Below are 22713 nucleotides of genomic sequence, written 5' to 3' on the forward strand. Positions count from 1 at the left end.
GCAGTTTCAAGCAGTCACTTGTTTTTGCTTTAACTTGAGCAAGCAATTGATTTTTGAGAAACTGCTGTACAAGGTAACCCACAGCATCCACTGTGACAGAGACACATCTACAGGGAGTACTGTATTATTGTCCTGCCTTCTTGTTTCTGGTAGTCCTTCCACTGCCATTATACACCAGTAAACCGGTTTTAATTTTGGCACATTTATAATTTTATATGTCTGTTTTGTTTATGTTCCAGGTGTGCTTATTTATGTTCCTTGGGGTTTATGTCGGAGGTGTGCTTGCTTATTTTTGTAAGGGTTGGGGTCAAGAGCAGACAGTTGTTTGTGGTGTGTTGGATTCTGGCAAGTGTTGGCAGGAGCCATGTGCATACTTAGCAGCAGGAGCCAGACACTGGATAAGATCTGCTGAAGTGTGTATCCTGAAAAAGAAGTTTCCATCTTTTCACTTTGTCCTTTTAGAAGATCAGTTGATTATATTGATCACTTGCATGTAATAGTAAAATGAATGCTGGTGTACATCCATATTAGTTATAATTTCAGTGAATTGTGACTTGGAGACTTTTAGATGAAGGTAACCTACTCTAACCACAAATTTCAGGAGACCTTTTTTGGTGATGTGTGCACATGGTAAGTAGTCATGCAGTGTTTGCATCTTTGTTGGATTGTGTCTGAAACAAATGTCCTTATTCTGCTTTTACATAAGTTAAACTCATTTTTCAGTGTGATTGTTACACAAAGCATAAATAAGTGACATATTTTGCTTGAAGCATGAATAATTATTTTTCTCTCTCTTTTTTTTTTTTTTTTTTTTTAGTCTGAAGCCAACAGCACTGCGATGTTAGGAAAACTTGCAAGTATAGCAAGTAAGGACATCTTCTAAATGTTTCATTCTGCTTCATTTTTCCATGTACTAAATTATTTTTGAAGTCATTTTATTGTAGGCCACACTGACAAGTGTATACATTACTAGTTGACATGGTTATATGGCACCCATCCATTTTTAATTCACTTATTCTGTTTAAGGGTTGTGATGGTAGCAAGTTGAGATGGACAGGACTAACCAAACTTTGCTATTTCTAGCAATAGTTTCCACCTAGTCCTTTGGAATCCTCAGATGTTCCCAAGCAAGCCTCCTTTGGGTCTATATTGACTTGGCTGTGTCTGATGTATCTTCTGAGGGAGGCACCCATGGGGCATAACCACATGGTCCCCAGACCACCTGACTCCTTTCCTCCCTAAGAAGCTTTGATTGTACTGGTTTTGCTGGTTTACTAAGATCCTAACTTTATCACAGAGAGTGAACCTAACCACCAAGTGAAGGAAACTCATTGCTTGTTTTGTGTGTGATATTATCCTTTCAGTCACTGCTTAAAACCACATAACCATAGGTAAGAATAGGAGTTTAGGTGATCAGGAAATTGGGAGCTTCATCCTTTGACTTCTCTGTCATTGCACCAACACAGTCTAGTTCAATGCTTGCAGTACTACTAGCAGTGCATCCATCTGCTGGTTAATTTCACAGTCCTTTTTGCCTTCATTCATGAACAAGACCATAGGATACTTGCACACCTCTACATCTAGAAGCTGCTTCCTTTTCAGTGATCTCAAATTTGGAGGTGTTGATTTCTGCTCTCTCTGCTTTCTACCCTATAATAAGTCTCTCAAGTGGACATTGGAGATCATGTTCACTTGAGGGCTAATAGGACGTTTTCTACAAACAGCACATTTGCTACCTTCAATTATATATTCACACTGGATATTTGTACACATTGGCTTTGCCTTTTACCTTGTCCATGGAAATCAGAAATGGGTAGGTTCGTGAGACGTACTTGGAGTGTGTCGTTCTCTCTCCTTAAACATATTTCACTTTAAGGGCCAGAAATGCAAACATAACTGTCAGTCTTCAGATACAAGGGCCAAATGGTATACAGCAGTGGTTATATGTTCCTGGATACTTTTCCATTAAACCCCTTCACTTCGCGCTGCTGTGTTTTGCCAGTATTTCAGTAACGCTGGCTTCTTTTGATACACACACTTGAGCTGTTGGGACGATGAACAAGTTGGGTTTTGCAGAAATTGAGAGACAACTCAAAAGAGGCAAAAGGGGGATGCTCACCGACAGCTGAAGTTACTTCAGCTAGGTGACTGACTGGCAAGTGTGCATAGTATTGCATATAAAATAGTACAACTTAGTATGTTGTTCACGTATGTATATTACTGCAGGTACTTGACAGAGGAGAATCACTTCGCAAACTACAGTTGTGCATTTTATCTGGTGAGGGTCTTGAATCAGGGGGTGTGGTCTAATCTGCAGTATGTTGCTGAAATAAACTGGAATGATCCTTCAGTAGCTGACAGTACATAGGTTCATAGGTTTATACTAGGCTATCTGCCCTAAGGCATTTATAAGCCTAGCCCAAATCTTTGTGGCTTACGCCACCCCTTATATGAAAAAATACTGTGCTCATTAGTTTGTTGTGCCTCTGTCCAGCAGTGACACAGAGATGATTCCCGGGGTAAACCTACGATCTCCCATCCACAGGTCTAGATTTCTCTTGAACAGAGTCAGCGAGGTGCTCTGCCTCACATGGACCGGGATTTTATTCCACAGCATAGGGAGTCTCTGAGTGATAAATCTATCCCTCCAGCACGTCCTATTTATATCCGTGCTAAGGTTTAAGTCGCTTGCTCTAGTGGTTTTGGTGGATTTGGATTTTTGAGGTGGAGCATGTCCATTAATTCGGGTTGGACATGGCCTTGTATGTCAGGCACATGTCACCTCTGAGCAGGCGGTATGCGACTGAATAGAGCTGGAGTTTCTTCAATCTGGCAGCATATGACAGATTTTGGTGTCCTTTATCCTTTTGGTGAGGAACTTTTGGGGTCTCTCCAATTGCTGCAGATGTCGGGTGAGATACATCCCGAATGGGGCATTGTACTCGATCATTGGTCTGATAAGTGAAGAGTACAGGGAACAATGACCTCACTAGATCTGGATGTGAATCCCTTCATGATCAGGTGGGCAATGTAGAAGGTCTTTCTAACCACTTTAGCAACGTGAGTGTCAAAGAAAGGCCACTGTCAACCTGGGTTCCCAGGTCCCTGATAACCTCTTCTGTGCTTAGTGGATTGCCACCTATATGGTAGCTTGGGGTTACCTTGTTTTTCCCGAAGGGTATGACTATACATTTTTGGCGTTTAACTTCAGGCCATGGCTCTGGCACCAGCTATCTGTTTCCGTGAGTCCCTTCTGAAGGATATCCGTGTCCGATGCACTTTCCACTATGGCCCAGTTTGCAGTCGTCTGCAAACTTTGTCAGCCAAAGTCCTCCCATGTTGGCCTGTACTTCTGAGAAGTAGATGCCAAACAATAGGGGCCAAGGTCCGAGCCCTGTGGGACACCACTTGTGACCGGCTTGGAGTCTGACACAGCCAGCAACTCTAACCCTGTGGGTTCTGTCCTTAAGCCAGTTTGCAACCCATCTTGTGACATATGGGTTTACATTTAAGCTGGTAAGTTTTTCTACAATACCAGTGGGGTATTGTGTGAAAGCCTTGCAAGGTCAAGGTAGGCTGTATGGACTGCCTTTCCTCATCAATGGCCTTGGTGACTGTTTGAAGAAGTCGACCAAGTTCAAAAGGCATGATCTTCCCTTGACAAAGCCAAACTGGGTCGGGTCCAATGTCTGCAAGTCCCCTATATCTTTGTTTATGAGCTCCATTATGATCCTCTCCATAGCTTTGCAGACTAGACTTGTTAAGCTTATGGGGTGGTAATTACCAGGGTCCGTAGAGGCGCCGCCTTTGTGGAGTGGGACCACAGTTGCCGTACGCCACTCCTTGGGCACATATCCTGTGGTAAGGCTGAGATTAAACAGCTGCCTTATGTGCGGGTTCAATTCCTCATTTAGCTCATGTAGCACACAGCCGGGGACACCATCCGGTCCCATTGACATCATTCTTTCCTGTAGTTTGTCTTTAAACTAGACATGTTGAACTGTTTTAGCAACTGATAATGTATAAAGAAAGTGAGGTAGGTAAAGCTCTTTTTATATTCTGTTTGCACCCTAATTTCCTTTTTTCAGCCCTCTATTGGTTTTGAGTCCCTCTTTACTGTCATGGATTAGCATCTGCCCCAAACATGGCCTGGACACCTGAATCTTTGTCGAGATGTCGTACCCTCCTCCCCTTCCATCCTCTGTCACCTGTTTTTTTCTCAAGTGAAAGCAAGGCCGGTTGTTCAGTTAAATATTTTGGGCACACCGCACTTTGTTTTAGTAGCCCTTTCAATTGTAGTTGTGGAACCGTATTTAGGTGGTGGTTATGTTGGTGGACTTCTCAAATAGTCTAAGTACTTAGAGCACGTGTCAATATAGCTGAGTAGCAAATCAGTGCTTATATTTGCTGTTGGTCCTTTACCTGTGTAAAAGAAGGTTTTTACAGGTTTTCCCCAAATGACAGTTCAACTGTTCTGTCTTGTTACCTGGTTAGCTTTGAGTTTTTCTGCTGATTCAGTTGTATTGAAATACCAGCAAAACACAGCAGCACGAAGTGGTAGGGGTTTAACGGAAAAGTTCCTGTACTGTTGTAGAATTTCCCACAAGATATGATGTACACTGTGATATGCCTCCTCCAACTTCACAAAATGGTAGCTATTGATTTAATTACGTTTTTCTTTCTTTTTTGACGCTGCACTTTTTTAAATTTGCCTGCCCCTATGTAATACAGCTTTCTCTGTGATTTTATTTATTAAATGAGGTGGGGGTACCCCCCCCCCCAGGATAGTGGGTATAGGATCTTGCCCCCCACTCCCCACATACACACACGCACTGTCCAGGCCAGTATTTTTTCCCTTCAGAATTCACAAATGTATCCTTCAAATGAACTTCAGCTCTATTCCGTCTACTATATTCTCACAACATCTAAACACATGTAAACAGCACTGACAGACAAATTGGATCTTACAGTAAAAAATACAAATATCTCCACGTTTTTCATTCTGACAGTACTGGGTTCCCACTTAAGTAATCTTCCCCAGGGTGGATTGCTTATATATTAACTGTTTGGTACTAGTCTTTTAAAATGAATCTGATTGATGTTGATCTTTTAAGACACGTGAACACAGTGCTTGAAGAGGCGTCTTTAAAATGTAGGCTGTGTATAATTTATAACTTAATTGAAAATTTATTATAGTGAGTAAGGGTTATACAGCTAATTCTAGTTCCCCATTTTGCTTATATATTTTTACCATAGGAAATAAAAGTTAAGCCTATTTTCAATTTCCTTTGCCAGTCTCGGTGTTTAAACTGGCCTGAGAAGACGTAAGACCTTACTAAAGGAGGAGGGGGCAGTTTTAATTAAATCTCTATCATGTTGTCAACTCTGGGCACAGCTGCCAACATACTTTGTTGATGTTCATCGTGTTTCACTGTTGCAGTCATTACACTTGGGTTATCCTGCTGGCAGGCTACCCGCAGTCGGCCTGAATTCCAAAGTCTAGGTCCGGCGTCTGTTGCTGTTGCCTCTTCCCTGACGTCAGTGCGCCAGGGGTATAAAAGATGCAGCCGACGCCATTTTCTTTAGTCTTTCTTGCTGCGCGGTGCCCGAAGCAAAAGCAGTTCGCCAGTGCCAGTCAGCCGACTCCTGACATATTTGAATTTGAATTTCAGATCCGAAGTCTTCATCTTCAATAAAGCTAAGTACCCTGTTGGGGAAACTTTTTCTTGCTCCAGACCTATGTCAGTAAAAGTTAACAATTGTATTTCTTGTGGGAAGCAAATACCTCATAAGGATCTTGACCAATGGATGGGAGATCGCAGATATACCCCAGGGATTACCTCAGTGTCACTGCTCGACAGAGGCACAGCAAAATAATGGGTATAGTTCCCCATACTAAAGGGGTGGCGTAAGCCACAAAACTATGGGCTAGGCTTGTAAATGCCCTCGGGCAGATAGCCTAGTATGAACCTATGAACCTATGAACCTATTGTATTCCTTGCCTAGGCCCTGACCATGACGTTGCTAGTTGTCGGTTTTGTGCTAGATTCAACCAACGCACTATTAAGCATTGGTTCGATTTTGCTTTACATTATTTTGGCCGAAGGTTTAACTATATAATGCCGTCGGAACAACCGACGACCGGAGTTCATAAAAAGCACAAAGACAAAGAAAAGGACAGGCATCCGACGTCCAAAACCGACGACGAAGCCTCTTCTAGGCCAGCCGCCGGTTCTCAGTGAGGCGCATTCGCAGCCCCTGACGCCCGCTACCTCAGAGCCACAGGCCGCTGACGACTCCCACGCGGAGCCAGTTAGGCCTCTGGATACTCAAGGTATTGGACACTCGGAAACTATTCCCTCAGGTGGGTCTTGAGCCGCTGGACAGGCATCGGCTTCTGAGGGTGTTTTCAGACCTACACAGTTATAAGTAAAGCCTACTTCAGCTTCTAAAGCAAAGACTAAAGCAGTTCTAAAGACAAAAAAACAAGTACAGCATTCTCCTGGACAGACTTCCATGCCTAAAAAACAGATGCTCAAAATGTCCGAAGACCTAATTGCCTTGATCAGGGGTTCCGATCCCCCTCCTGACAGGAGACCTAGGCAAGAGACAGAATATGAATCTTCAGATCAGGTGTTAATTTCCTCTGACTCCTCTTCTGAACAGGAATACTCTTCCTCCTTATGAGGATTCTGATGCTGAAGAATCTATCCCTTCAGCCTCTCCGCCTGAGGATTATTCTTTTGGGGAAACCCTGTATACCATGAGGGAGCACTTCCACTGGGAGAGTCAAGACTACTCAGAATCTAAGAAAAGGCTTAGAGATTTTCTTTTATTTCCTCAACACAGGCCTCTGGCTATTCCTCCTGTGTTAGACATTGTAGATGATGTATTTTCAGAGTCCGGCCTTTCTCCTGACTCTTTACTCCTTGCCCCTGTTAAACCAGACAGATACTACAGGGTTTCAGATTCACACAAATTTCTTCATAAAAACCCTGCTGCTGGCCCAGAAACTATTTCTCAGGTCCCAAATGGGTCTAGGCTTCTTCAGCAAAAAACCTTATCCCCTCTGATAGGGATTCAAAGGCACTAGACAGATGGGGAAAAAAGGTTTACACTTCTGCTACTTTGGCTGTGAGGGCTTTAAATTGTCAATTTCATATGCTTAAATATCAGCAATACTTAATGTCACTGCTAAAACAGAAAAAGTTGTCAAATTCTGATTGTGCAGAAAATTAGGAAATGCAGGATTTATTGCATGCAACTGAACAAGTGGGAAAACATACATTGCAATGTGGTTTTGATTCTCTGGAGGCCTCTTGCAGGGCTGCAGTTACGGGTTCTGTTATTAGGAGGCATGCTTGGTTAAAGGAACAGAATCTGCCTGATCATGTTGAAGCAAAATTACTAGATGCTCCATTACAGCATGATACCTTATTTGGTGTTAAAGCAGAGGAGCTGTTGAAGAAAATGGAGGACAAAGCGAAATCGATGCAAACAGTAAAGGATTTCTTACAGGTACAGCCACCCAGATTTAGCAGGAACTGGCCTACAAAGAATTGGTCCTTTCCAGTGTCAGACAGGCCACGAAGAGGCAGATAAAGATGCCCCAGAGGCAGATCCCAGCCCCAGGGCTCATACAGGCCTAAACAGTGGGACGCTTCTACCTCCAAAAGCGGAGAAGACAAATCACAGCCATACAGGAAACAGTCCCAATGACTTTCCTCTGTCAGCACCAAACACTTATCTTTTGGCAGCCCCCTTAGGGGGAAAACTAGCACATTTTTCTCAAAATTGGCACATGATCACCCAGGACAAATGGGTCTTGAATATAGTGTCCCAGGGCTACAGGTTCCACTTTCACACCCTGCCAAGGGCAAAGGGTATACCAGACCTGCCACACAATCAATGGGCAGAGGCACAAAAACAAGTTTCATCCCTCATGGACATGATGGCCTTTCAGCAAGTACCACAGCAAGAGCAGGGACAAGGATTTTACTCAAGACGTTTCTTGGTACCCAGAAAGGACAAAGCCTGGAGACCAATACTGGATCTGTCTATTCTAAATACATTTCTGGACGTCCCAAAATTCAAAATGTCTCTGCAGCAGCTTCTGCCCATGCTGGGCAAGAAGGCTTGGCTTGTAACTTTGGACTTAAAAGAGGCATACCTGCATATCTCAGTCAGACAATCTTGCAGAAGATACCTAAGATTCATAGCTGGCGCAATGCACTACCAATTCTCTGCACTGCCCTTTGGCTTATCTGCTGCATCCAGGGTCTTCACAAAATGCCTGGCACCAGTAATTGCATTTTGCAGACAAAGTGGAATTCAAATATATCCTTACTTGGACGATTGCCTTATTCAAGCAGAGAACAAGGACATTCTACTAAAGCATCTGGCGTTTGTAAAAAGATTATTAATTTGCCTAGGGTACACAGTAAACTAATAGAAATCAAAACTAGTACCCTCTCAAGAGATAATATTCCTGAATGCAAGCTTAAATACAACTGCCCAGATGGCTTATCTCACACCAGACGAACAAAGGCAACTGACGTCTTACTTCCAAATGTTGGTAGCAAAGACCCAGTTATCTGCAAGAAAAATTCTGCAGGCCTTGGGCTTCATGGCATCCTGCATTCTGCTAATTCCATATGCCAGACTGCATATGAGGAAACTACAATGGTATCTAAAAAGTGTTTGGACTCAACATTGTCACAGTCTGGAAACATTAATTACCCTCATTCTTTGCCTGCATCAGGAGTTTCGATGGTGGGCACAGGCCTGTCACCACAACAAGGGACAGCCATTCACCCTACCCACAGCCAGGCAGTCAATAACAACAGATGTATCAGATTATGCCTGGGGGCCCACATGGCAGGAAAATGTTTTCAGGGCTCATGGCCCACAAGCCAAATGCATCTTCATATCAATCAGAAAGAGATGCTAGCTGTTCAAAATGCCCTGACAGCTTTCAAGGATCTACTTCATCCAGGACAACTACTGATAAGGATGGACAATACAACAGTCATGTGGTACATAAGCAGGGAGGCACACATTCCTACCCCCTCTGCCGAGAAGCCATGACTTTGTGGGATACAGCATTGACTTATCAAGTACACCTGCAAGCACAGTTCCTGCCAGGTACGAAAAATACTCTGGCAGATGAACTAAGCAGAAATCTCATGGATCCCCACGAGTGAAAACTGGATCCACAAGTCTTCAGCATGATAACAAAGAAATGGGGATGCCCAGACATAGATCTATTTGCATCCCCTCACAACTGCCAACTACAGACATATTCTGCACAAGGACTTATCACAAGCAAGCATGGAAAGTGGATGCTCTATCATTCAGCTGGAAAACCCTAACAGTATGCCTTTCCTCCTCTGCCTCTCCTCCTCAAGGTACTCCTAAAGGTCAGACAAGAGAAGCCAAAAATGATTGATTGCTCCAGACTGGCCCCGCCAGCACTGGTACCCAATCCTAAACAGCTTGTCTCAAGGCCCAGCCTGGAAATTGCCTCTAATTCCTCACTTACTGACCCAACGAAACAATCAGATCCTGCACAGCCAACTCAGAACCCTAAATCTGGCAGCATGGCAGATAATGTAGCCATTCAGAACACACCTCTTTCTAAAGCAGTGATGGATGTTATTTTGGAAGCCAGGAGGCCCAGTACCAGAAAATCTTATGCAGAAAAATGGAAAAGATTCTGTGCTTGAAAACCAGGCACAAGGAATTGACACGTTTGTTCCAAGTATTCCTCAGATTTTACAATACTTAACTGAGATGCTGGACAAAGGCCTATCCTTTTCATCATTTAAAATCCATGCCTCTGCCATTTCAGCTCATTACAATACGGAACCAACTATTTTTTCACCAAAAACATAAGACCCTTAAGGAGAGCACCAATACCTGCATGGGACCTCAATTATGTCTTGGAAAAACTCACACTGCCGCCTTTTGAGCCAGCCAATACAGCTGAAATAAAGTTCTTATCTTGGAAAACAGCTCTGCTCCTAGCAATAACCTCTGCAAGACGAGTCTCAGAGTTACAGGCACTCATGGCTGTTGAATCTTTTATCATTTTCCATCCAGATAGGGTTTCTCTGAGGACAAACCTGACATTTATGCCTAAAGTAGTGTCCAGTGTGGCCCTTAACCAAACCATTCACTTGCCTACTTTTTATCCAAACCCACAGAATAAGGGTGAGAGACTCCTGCATTCTTTGGACATACACAGCTACGCTTCTACTTGGTCAGAACTAAAGCTTTCAGAAAGACTGAGCAACTCTTAGTGGCATGTGCTGCAGGATCACAAGGAAAGGCTATCTCATAGCAGACTATTTCAAAATGGATAGGCGACTGCATTTGTTTCTGCTATTCACAACATGGCAAATCAGTGCCTAAGGGCATTAAGCCACATTCAGCCAGAGCAGCAGCCACTTCAGCAGCCTTACTCAGAGGAGTACCAACCAAAGACATTTTAGAGGCTGCAACCGGGAGTTCAGTGCACACTTTTACCAAGCAGTACCACTTACCTCTCTACTCTAAATCCAGAGCAGGCTTTACCACTGCAGTTCTGCAGGGCGTTATAGCCTCTCCTAATCCTGTTTAGACCCAGCCACCCAACCTCAGCTTTGGGATTCAACCCAAGTGTAATGACTGCAACAGTGAAACACTATGAACATAGTACAGTTGTGTACCTACCATAAATGTAGATGTTCGAGTGTATTCACTGTTGCAGTCGAGGTTACCCACCCTCCATCCCCCTTTCTTTGCTGGGACTTATCTATGCTTCTCTATCTTATACAACCTATGTGGTGTATTTGCTTGTAGATGAAGGTATTGTTTTTATTTTACTGTATGTTTTTATAAGCAATATATATTGCTTTCCTTCTTGGGGGCACCTGACATCTGGGGCAAGAAAAACTGAAGAAAATGGCGTCGGCTGCATCTTATATACCCCTGGCGCACTGACGTCAGGGAAGAGGCGACAGCAACCGACGCCGGACCAGGACTTTGAAATTCAGGCCGACTGAGGGTAGCCAGCCAGCAGGATAACCCAAGTGTAATGACTGCAACAGTGAATACACTCGAACATCTACATTTATGGTATGTACACAACTGTACTTTTCGATGGTGGGCACTGGCCTGTCACCACAACAAGGGACAGCCTTTCACTTTGCTCACACCCAAGCAAACACTAACAACAGATGCATCGGATTATGCCTGGGGGGCACACATGGCAGGAAAATGTATTCGGGGCACATGGCCCACAGACCAAATGCATCTTCATATCAGTCAAAAAGAGATGCTTGCTGTACAGAATGCCCTGACAGCCTTCAAGGATCTACTTCATCCAGGGCAACTTTTGCTAAAGATGGACAATACTACAGTCGTGTGGTACATAAACAAGCAAGGAGGCACGCATTCCTACCCCCTCTGCAGGCAAGCTATGACTTTGTGGAACACAGCATTGACCTATCAAGTACATCTGCAGGCACAATTCCTGCCAGGAAAGAAAAATACTCTGGCAGACGAACTAAGCAGAAACCTCATGGACCCTCACGAGTAGAAAACAGATCCATAAGTCTTCAGCATGATAACAAGGAAATGGGGATGCCCAGACATATATCTATTTGCCTCCCCTCACAACTGCCAACTACAGAGATTCTGCACAAGGACTTATCACTCTCAAGCATGGAAGGTGGATGCTCTGTCATTCAGCTGGAAAACCCTGATAGTTTATGCCTTTCCTCCACTGCCTCTCCTCACCAAGGTACTCCTAAAGGTCAGACTAGAGAAGCCAAAAATGATTCTGATTGCCCCAGACTGGCCACGCCAGCACTGGTACCCAATCCTAAAGAGCTTGTCTCAAGGCCCAGCCTGGACTTTACCTCAAATTCCTCATCTTCTGACCCAATAAAACAATCAGATCCTGCACAGCCGACTCAGAACCTTAAATCTGGCTGCATGGCGAATAATATAACCACTCAGAATACACCTCTCTGTAAAGAAGTTATGGATGTCATTTTAGAAGCCAGGAGGCCCAGCACCAGAAAATCTTATGCAGAAAAATGGAAGAGATTCTGTGCTTGGAACCAAGCACAAGGACTTGAACCGCTTGTCTCAAATATTCCTCAGATTTTACAATACTTAACAGAGATGCTGGACAAAGGCCTATCCTTCTCATCAATTAAGATCCATGCCTCTGCCATTTCAGCGCATTACAATATGGAACCTCCTAATGTTAAGTTGTCATTCTCGCTGGATCGGTTTGGAGCCGATCCTCGGCTCCAACTCAGCCTATACTATAGCTCGAGGCAGCCCTATATCCCACAATAACATGCTCTAACTTCCCAGATCTCCTTTGCTGCGAGGTTGCCTTTTTTTGCCGGCTCAGGTCAGTAAAAGAAATTCTTCTAAACTTCAGGTTAGTTTTTTGTCAGATAGTTCCCATTGATATAGTTTTACCTAAATTACCTATTAGTAATTTTTTCGTTAAGCCCTACCCACCCCTTTAGTTTAATTTTCTGTTCGGGCCTACAGGCTTAGTTTTCTTTACTCTCCCCCATTATTGTGTGTGTGAGTTGTTGTCTTAGTCAGCCCCTTAAATCCCCCTTGGTGTGAAAGTTGAGTGAGTGGGTGTGCTGACTGTGTTACTGTTTTTTAGGGTAACTATGTCTAAAGAAGCTAAGGTCTGGGGATTCAAGAAGTGTGACTCGTGCTGTCAGAAAATGTCTCTGACAGACTGTCACACTTCTTGCGTCTACTGCTTGGGACCTTTGCATCTGCAGGACTCTTGTTCCGTCTGCCACGGATTTAGTTCAACAGTCCTGCAGGAGCGTCGTAATAAACTTATTTTGAGGGGCTTATTGAAGCCCAATGACTCCCTTTCCAAGTCTCGCTTGGGGAAGTTGTCTAAGCCCACCAAGCCCTCGGCTCCAGCTTCTGAGTCGAGGGCTGGTGAAACTGAGATTGTTCCGACATCGGCTCCAGTCGAATCCGAGGTGAGGAAGACCGTACCCGCTCCGAAACCTGTATCGGAGCCGACATCAGCACGCAAGCGCTCTAGATCCCCATCATTAGAGTCCATCCGATCGGCTCCAAGATCACCCCTTCTTTCGGAGCGGAGTCATAGGACTCATTCCTCCAGGTCGTCTAGGCTTTCCGACCACGATATTGAGAGGGTGGTCAGTAGACTTATAAAATCTCAGGCACTGGCCCAAATACTCCAAAGCCCATCTCACCAGACTGTGGCTCCCTTGGTGCCGCCTTGAATTCTTGCTCCGACTCTCCAGTCGAGTTCGGAGCCAGAGTTTGTTGGAACCGTAACCTTGCCCACGTCGGAGCCGATATTTCCACCTTTGGCTCCGGCGTCGTTGGCTCCGACTTCTTCATTGGTACCGTCCGTGGAGAAGTCTGGGCACCGAGACTCCATTGTCGGCTCCGAGGGGGCGAGTGGCATCGGACCCTTGTCTGACCCCGCTCTCCCTCTCGGAGCGTCGGCTCTGGTTAGTTCGGCTCTGACATCATTCTCGGAGCCTTCTTTGTTGGTGCCGGGGGCGGTTCTGCTGTCTTCGGAGCCGGGACTGTATTCGGTGCCTTATAGGAGGGCTTTTGAGGTGATGAGGAGCGTGCTGGATCCAGTGTCCGCTCCAAGGTTGGGTTCTTCAGCTCCTCCCTTCACAGTGCCTGTTACGGTCTCTGGCCATCTTCTTGCAACTGATAGCAGAGATCCAATGCATAGGGTGCCCACTTTGGGTGTCTCATCCTCCTCCGAGGCCTCTCCTGAAGCTTCAGGAGAGCCACCTAGGAAAAGAAAGTCCAAGAGGAAGCACATAGACTCCCCTGAGTCTGTAACCTCGGACACCGACTTGGATGAGTCTGAGGGCTCCCCCATATCCCCCTCTGAAGAGGTCTCCTTTTCAGACATACTAGAGATCCTGAAACAGAGGGGGAATTGGTCCACACTCAAACCCTCCGAAGATGAGTCGGTTTACCTTGATGCCTTTGGATCTCGCCCTTCCACCTCCTGGGTGTTCCCACCTTTTCGACCCACTGATGGAAGTGGTGGCTAGAAAGGCTTGGGCAGCTCCTGACTCCATGGAACCTACCCCTAGGAGGCCTTCAACATTTATTTCTGCTCCGGCGGACAAGACATTTATCACCAAAGGTGTCTCGGTAGATGCTATGGTGGTAGCAGCTGCCACTAAGAAGGAATTAGCTGATCCTTCTGTACCTGTTCATCCTCCTAACAAAGAGTCTAGGACCATGGACAGGGTACGGTAAGCGGACATTTGCTTCAGCGACCTTCGCTATGCGATCGCTGAACTATTTGTCATTTCACTCTCCTTCAGAGAGATTTGCTCAAAGAACTGGGTGAAACTGTACAGGATCCTTCTGCTGCGGGGTATCAGGACAAGATTAACTCCCAGATGGCTACCCTGAATTCCATTGCCAATTCCTCCATGCGGCTTATCTCTTATGCAGCTGATGGAGCGAGTAGGGCCGCAGGCACAGGTGTTGCGTTGAGACATCATGCCTGGATGCGACTCTGTAATTTTGCTGATCCCTTCAAGGCGTCCTTCACCAACACCCCCTTTGATGGTTCAGAATTGTTTGGACCTCAGGTGAAGAATACCCTCACCAGGTGCGAGCAAGACGGTAAGACACACTCTGCCATGGGAGTCCATTTTTCCACACCATCTAGACCATACCCCAAAGGTCAGAAGGGTGGAAAGATGTGGTTCCGTAAACCACAGGGAGTTGCGCCTGCCGCACGTGGTGAAATTCCCCCTAGAGGCAGGGGGGGGACAACAATAGACGCCGCCCCAGGGGCAGAGGGGGTCCACAGAACCAGGGTTCCAGGGAGTCCTTCCCTGACCAACCCTTTCAGCATCTCTGAGAAGCTGCCCGACTGTCCACCTTCGGAGGCAGTCGGGGGAAGATTATCTCTGTACCCGGAATCCTGGCAATCCCTCTCTCAAGACAAATGGGTACAGTTTATTATATCCGAGGGTTACAAAATCTCCTTCATTTCCCCTCCAAACCAATTTCCAAGACCCCTCCCAGACGTACCACCCGGACAAAGGGGTCAGGCACAGCTGGAAATAGAAACGCTGTTAAAAAAAGAGTCATCCAGGCAGTCCCAGCAGACCAGCTAGGATCCGGAATCTACTCCAGGTTCTTTTTGGTACCAAAAAAGACAGGAGACTGGAGAACCATTTTGGATATCAACAGACTTAACAAATCTGTGCAGAAGACAAAATTTTGGATGGTAACGCTGCAGTCCATTCTGCCCTTCTTGGGCAGAGACAACTGGATGTGCTCGTTAGACTTACAAGACGTGTACTATCACATAAAGATACACAGGCGCTCCAGGAGGTTTCTCCGCTTTCGGTTGGGAGCCAGTCATTACCAAACCTGCCTTTTGGTCTCACCACAGCCCCCCGGGTGTTCTCCAAATGTTTGGCAGTGGTCATGGCTCACCTGAGACAAAAAGGATTCCAGGTTTTTCCATATTTAGACGACTGGCTCATTACCGCTACCACCAAGCAGCATCTTATCATAACCAGGGATTACACCATTCACATTTGCAACAGGATAGGTATTTCCAAAATTCTGCAAAATCCTTCTTGTCACCTTGTCAATGTATAAACTTCATAGGCGCCGTGTTAAACACCACAGAAATGTCTGCAACTTTAACACCTCAGAGAGTGATAGATATTCGGCAGAATGTCCACCTTCTGATTCAGTCCAACAAAGTTCAAGTTAGTACTGAAAACATTGGGCCTCATGGCAGCGGCGATTCCCCTTCTTCCCTTAGGCCGCTTCCATATGAGAATTCTTCAGTGGATGCTTTTCTCTCAGTGGTCCTATCAACAACTTCCGATGACTCACAACATCTTGATAACCCCGACTCTCAAGAAACACCTCGTCTGGTGGATAGTTTCCCCTCAACTTCTTCAGGGCAGACCCTTTGTTATTCCCCCTCCAGTTGCCACTGTGACCACGGATGCCTCTCTGATCGGGTGTGGGCGGGCATTATCAGGGCAGGACTGTCCAGGGCACGTGGCAGCAATTAGAATGCCACCTGCACATAAATGTCCTAGAGATGAGAGCAGTGCTTTTATCATTCCGAGCCCTTCAGGACTCTCTTCCCACGGGCACTATAGCAGTTCAAACGGACAATATGTCCGTAGTGTGGTACATAAACAAGCAGGGCGGAACAAAGTCCTACCCCCTATGTCGAGAAGCACTCAGACTTTGGCAGTGGGCGATCTCCTCTCAACGGTTTCTTATAGCAATGCACATCCCCGGGAGATCCAACGTCATAGCGGACAGATCGAGCAGAACACTTCTCATGCTTCACGAGTGGTCTCTAAATCAAGCGGTAGTAGAGAGAATTTTCCAGAAGTGGGGCCAGCCTTGCTGCGACCTTTTTGCAACACCTCAAAACAGCAAGTGCCTCGACTTCTTCACTCTCTTCCCCCTACCAGGCCACCCCCCAGAGACACTGTAGTCCACGATTGGCCTCGGGGTCTTCTATATGCTTTTCCCCCCTTTCCATTGATCCCAAAGTTAATTCAGAAAGCAACAGCATTGAGATCCAAAATGATCCTCATTGCTCCTTACTGGCCTCGACAAGTATGGTTTCCGTTCCTGCACCGATACCTTCTGGAACAGCCCTGGCATCTGGAACCATTTCCAGATCTTTTGACCCATCTGACTGGCAAGCTGCACCAGTCTCTTCAGTCCCTCAACCTCACAGCTTGGTTGCTCCACTTCCAACCATAGCCAGGCTTCCCCTCATTTCTCTTCCTGTCCGTGACATTATTCTTGCCTCCCATAAGTCTAATACCAGGAAGACGTATGCGAGGAAATGGAAGCCTTTTTCCTTCTGGACACAAGCTAGGTCCTTAGACCCTTTTAATGCTCCAATTCACAAAGTTCTTGATTTTCTGGCAGGGCTTTTTCATGCAGGTTCATCGGCAGCCACTATCAGAGTTAAACTAGCGGCCATTGCCAATTTTCATGTAGGTCTTTCGGAAACCAGTATTATGTCCCATAAACTGTGCAAAGCTTTCCTCAAGGGCATTTTCTGACTCAGACCTCCCATTAAGGATCTTCCTCCACAATGGGACCTGAATTTAGTTTTATCTTCACTAATTGTTCCTCCCTTTGAGCCTGCAGCTTCTTGTTCTCTCAAGCTCCTCTCTTGGAAGTCTCTGTTTCTAGTGGCTATAACTTCTGCCGGCAGAGTGTCGGAGCTTCACGTCTTGTCTACTCGTTCCCCTTATTTGGTCTTTCATAAAGACAGAGTAGCTCTCAGAACAAACCATTCCTTTCTACCTAAAGTTTCTTCTGAATCAAATCTGAATCACACTATTCACTTGCCGGTTTTCTTCCCAAATTATTCAAAACAGGCTGAACAGAAACTACATTCCTTGAATGTTAATCGACAATTGCGGTATTATCTAGACAGAACAAAACAATTCAGGAAGTCAGAACAACTCTTCCTTTCTTATGCTGACGGGAGGAAAGGACTTCCAGTTTCAAAGGTAACCCTTTCTAGATGGTTAGCTTCCATCATTACCTTTGTCTATGAGTTGAGACATAAACAACTTCCTTCAAAACCTAAGGCTCATTCAACTTGGGCGCTATCGACTTCAACAGCCTTTCAAGCAAGGTTACCGTTAGATGCCATTTGTGCAGCAGCTACTTGGGCTTCTCAACATACCTTTATTACCCATTACAAACTGGATATAGCCTCCAGAAATAGAGCTGACTTTGGTTCCACTGTACTCAGGAGTCTGTTCCGTTGAGCCACCCAGGAACAAGGTGCTAGGGACGCGGTCCCATCCAGCAAGAATGAAAGCGAGAATGACAACTTAACATTAAGAAGTTATGTACCTACCATAACGTTCCATGTTAGTTGTCTTCTTCTCGCCTTCTTTCTTGCGTCCCTCCCTCCTGCCCCCTAGCCTAGACAGACTTGAAGGTTCTGAGATCCTTCTATTTCATGATGTTGCCCCTTTTTCCAAGGTTCCCATATCATGACTACTATTGCCAGGGAGACTGATCATATATATATATATATATATATATATATATATATATATATATATTGATTTTTTTTGTTGGTAACAAAAAATTCTACGCTATGTGTTAGCTGCCAAACGAGATCTGGGCAGTTAGCGCATGGTATTGTGGGATATAGGGCTGCCTCGAGCCGGTAAAAAATAGCTCTCGAGCTATAGTATAGGCTGAGTCTGAGCCGAGGATTGGCTCCGAACCCATCCAGCAAGAAAGAAGGTGAGAAGAAGACAACTAACATGGAACGTTATGGTAGGTACATAACTTCTTATTTTTTCTCATCCACTGCTAAGACAGTACCTCAGAGGGGCCAAAAACATAGGACCCCCAAAGAGAGCACCAATACCTACATGGGACCTCAACTTTGTCTTGGAAAAGCTCACACTGCCCCCTTTTGAGCCAGCCAATACAGCTGAGATAAAATTCTTATCATGGAAGACTGCTCTGCTCCTAGCAATAACTTCAGCATGAAGAGTCTCAGAGTGACAGGCATTAATGGCAGTGGAACCTTTTATCATTTTTCATCCGGACAGAGTTTCTGTAAGGACAAACCCAACATTTATGCCAAAGGTAGTATCCATTGTGGCTCTTAACCAAACCATTCATTTGCCAACTTTTTATCCAAATCCCCAGAATAAAGGGGAGAGACTTCTGCACTCTTTGGACATACACAGGCAGCTACGCTTCGACTTGGACAAAACTAAAGATCTGAAGTAGGGACTTCATTTGTCAGCAACCTTTGGGTCTTGGATCCGACTTCGGATCCAAGCCGGCAACTTAGTTTACAGTTTATGGATCCGAGCTCCTAGCTCCTCCCCTTACCCATAATCCCCTGCCAACCCTGATTGACCCCAGATCTAGTTTGCCGCTCTTAGAAGAGACAGCTGGATTTCAGACCTCCTGGTGACTTTCAGATAAGTCTTGAAAAAAACTTGTCAATATAGAAAATTTTTTTTGATTACTTAAACAGTGTGTGTGTTTAGGATTCCCTTTTGTTAATTTTATTCATTTTTAGTGTAAGTCCTCCCCTCGCTGGTTCGTAGTGTGTGTGTGTGTTGCTTGTGTTTTTTGGGCCTGGTGTGTTTGTGTAGTTACTATATTTTTTTTCTAATGTCGGAGGCCCCAAAACCCATTTTTTCTAAGTGCACCGAGTGTGGCCATAAGCTTTCACCGGTGGATGGCCACAACTCTGTGTGTTCGGTGCCTTGGGGTTGAACACCTGTCCTCAGGGTGTTCCATTTGCGCAGCGTTCAACCCTAGGGCACTGAAAGAGCGGAGGTCAAAGTTGGTTCTGGCGGGACTTTTGCCCTCGGATCCAGCTTCGGCCTCCGGTACTCCCGTGGCTCCTCCTCAGTCCTTGGTGGTAGCCACTCCTGCCCCCCTTCCCCCGGCCGGGACTCAAACTCCCACTAAGACGCCGGAGGAAAGGGAGGCCAGGAGGGAGAACAGGAGGGAGAAGCACCACAAGCGGCGGGCCGAGGCCTCCGCTTCGGCCCCCCTAGCTAAGCGGGCTTCTCCCTCCATGGCTTCCAGTTCCCCACCTCCTCGGATCCGATCCCCTTGCTTTTCCCCGGGACCCGAGGTGGAGGAGACCCGATCTTCGTCGAGGTCATCGAGGCGGCATTCCCGGCCCGCCTCTGTGGCCTCGTCGAGATCTTCTTATAGTCTTTCTGATGCAGACTTGGACCGGATGATGAGAAGGTTCATCCAGGCCCAGCTGCAGATGGGAGTGCTCTTGCCTCTCCCCCCTTCGGGGGGGGGGAGCTTGACACCTTTTTTTTTTTTGCCCCGATAGCTCCTTCTCTGACCCGCTTCCCGGGTTCGGAGCGCTCTGAGCCGGGCAGTGTTGGAGCCGGGGGTGGGTCGGCGCCGACAGTACCGGGTACTTCTAATCCGACCCTGCCCTCAAGTCTGTCGGGTCCTTCGTCGGATCCGACTTTTTTGAGCCGTGGGCCGAGCTTCGGATCTGAGGGATTCAGTGTGCCTTCGGCTCCGTCCATGTCAGAACACACGGGTGTTTTGGATCCAGTGGCCTCGGCGCCGGTTCCGATCCCTTCATCGGATCCGAGTGGGAGCCTGCTTTCAGATCCCAGGGAGAAAGGCTCCCCCTCGGCCTTTGATGTAGTGGAGAGGGCTCTGTTGAGAGCATCCGGACCCCCGGTCCTTGCATCGGCTCCACCCTGCACTTCCTCTCTGCTGGGTCATGCTTCCATCACCCGGCCACAAGGACAGTCTGCTTCGATGTCCCAGGTTGTTCCACTGGAACAGGATATTGCTGGTGAGACCTCCTCTGACAGTCCCCCCGAGGAAGTGCCTCGCAAGCATAAGTGTAAGATTAGACACGTGGACTCCCCCGAGTCCTTAACAGAGGACACAGACTTGGACAAAGGGGAAGGCTCCCCAAGGTCACCCCCCGAGGATGTCTCATTTGGAGACATTATGGAAAATGCTCAGGATCAGGGGGGGGGTGTCTGCCCCCAAGCCTTCCTCCGACGAGTCCGTGTTCCTGGAGGCATTCGAAGCAGGCCCGTCTACCTCTTGGGTGTCCCCTCCGGCCGACCCCCTGTTGGGCCTTATCACCACCAGGGCGTGGAAGGAGCCGGACACTGTGGAGCCCGTCCCCAAACGCCAGATAGAATTTTGAGTCCCCCTGCAGACCGGTCCCATTGGAGCAAGAGTCCCCCCGTAGATGCCATGTTGATCGCGGCAGCCACGAAGAGGGAATTAGCTCAGGAGAGCCCCTCGGTCCATCCACCGAGCAAGGAGCCCCGCTCGATGGATCGCCTCGGGAAGCGGGTATTTAGTTCAGCAACCTTCTCAGTAAGGTCCCTGAACTACATGGCACATGTCGTCAGGATGCAGCGAGATCCTATCAAAGAATATGCTGCTTTCCTCCCAGAGTCCATGTTGGCGGAGGACAAGCAGTTGTACTCCACTCGTATGGCCACTCTAAGATCTGTTTCAAATACCTTTATGCGGCTTTTGTCCCACGCACCAGAGGGAGCCGCTAGAGCCAGCGGAGCGGGTCTAGTCATGAGACGTCAGGCCTGGCTCCGACATTGTGACTTTGCGGAGTCCTTTAAGGCATCCTTTGCAAATGCCCCCTTTGATGGTTCTGCCTTGTTTGGCAAGATCGTTCGCGAGACACTTGTCCAGAGCGAAAAGGACGGGAAGACGTTGTCTGCCGTCGGAGTCCGCTTCTCGGCTCCCCAGAGGTCCTTCTCCAAGAACCAAAAGGGACAGAAGAAGATGTGGTTCCGGAAAACGCAACATTCCCATCCTGCTCAGGACAACCAGTCCTTCCGGGGCAGAGGAGGACAGGGAGGACACCGCCCTAGAGGCAGAGGGGCTCTGAGAAATTTTGGGTCCAGAGAGACTTTCTCTGATCGGCCCACGCAGCAGCCCTGAGGGGTTGCCCGACTGCTCCACTCTGGAGGCAGTCGGGGGGCGCTTCTCGAACCACCTGGTGGCTTGGGAGTCCATTACGTCAGATCACTGGGTGCTTCATATCATATCCAGAGGTTACAAAATCCCACTGTACCATGTCCCCAGACTCAAAATCTCCCCGATGTACCACCCGATCAGAGGAAGGCAGCAGCTGCAGAAATTCAGCAGCTGCTAGAAAAAAGAGCCATCCAGCCCGTCCCCCAGATCAACTCGGATTAGGGTTTTACTCCAGGTTCTTTCTGGTGCCAAAAAAGACGGAGGACTTGAGACCGATTCTCGACCTTTCACTCTTGAACCTGTCAGTAACCAAAGAAAAATTCCGGATGGTCACCCTTCAATCCATTCTCCCCCTCTTGCGGGAGAGCGACTGGATGTGCTCAGTAGACCTCAAGGATGCGTACTACCACATTTTAATGGACAGACGATTCAGGAGGTTTCTCCGCTTCCGGCTGGGAGCCAGTCACTATCAGTTCAGGGTCCTTTCCTTTGGTCTCACCACAGCCCCCAGGGTGTTTACCAAAGTGTTAGCAGTGATAGTGGCCCACCTGAGACTCCAGGGAATGCAGGTCTTCCCGTACCTGGATGACTGGCTCCTGTCCGCCCCAACAAGGTATCTACTCTGCGCAGCCAGAAATCATCTTCTCCGGCTAGCTCCCCATCTAGGCATTACGATGAACCTGGACAAATCCTCCCTTGCTCCAACACAAGTGATAGATTTCATAGGGGCCAAACTAGATACGAGAAGTCGCAGCGTTCCTCACTTCGGAGCGACTTCAAAACCTGAGACTTCATGTGCGGGCCATCCTCCAATTAAAAGCCCCACCGGCGGAATTGGTCCTGAGGGCGCTAGGCTCCATGGCAGCAGCAATAACTCTTCTTCCATGCGCTCGTCTGAATATGAGGGTGCTACAGTGGACCCTTTTAGTCCAATGGTCCTTTCAGTTTCTCCCCCTCAGCCATCCTATTTCACTCAGCAGGGCTTGCAGGAGGGCCCTCTTATGGTGGCTCCAGTCCCCGTACCTTCATACAGGATGACCCTTCTGTACGCCGTATCCCCTCGCCACTGTGACCACGGACGCCTCTCGCCTCGGGTGGGGGGGGGGCATTGCTCAGGCAGAATGATCCAGTGATCCAAGGCACGTGGAACGATACAGAGACCTC

At 47.0% G+C, this 22713-nt stretch overlaps 1 protein-coding gene across 3 annotated transcripts in view; it reads left to right on the plus strand.

Moving 5' to 3' along the window:
• The window catches only part of PDS5A (PDS5 cohesin associated factor A), a 4482835-nt gene that overhangs the window by 1572666 nt on the left and 2887456 nt on the right, over positions 1-22713 (plus strand). For all 3 annotated transcript variants that reach the window (XM_044062931.1, XM_044062930.1, XM_044062932.1), the window contains exon 15: positions 818-866. In XM_044062931.1, the coding sequence (XP_043918866.1) occupies positions 818-866 (49 nt within the window). The remainder of the gene's footprint in view (positions 1-817; positions 867-22713) is intronic.

This window comes from Protopterus annectens, chromosome 2.part1, assembly GCF_019279795.1.
Source record: "Protopterus annectens isolate FY-2018-M chromosome 2.part1, PAN1.0, whole genome shotgun sequence".
Classification (NCBI taxonomy): domain Eukaryota; kingdom Metazoa; phylum Chordata; order Ceratodontiformes; family Protopteridae; genus Protopterus; species Protopterus annectens.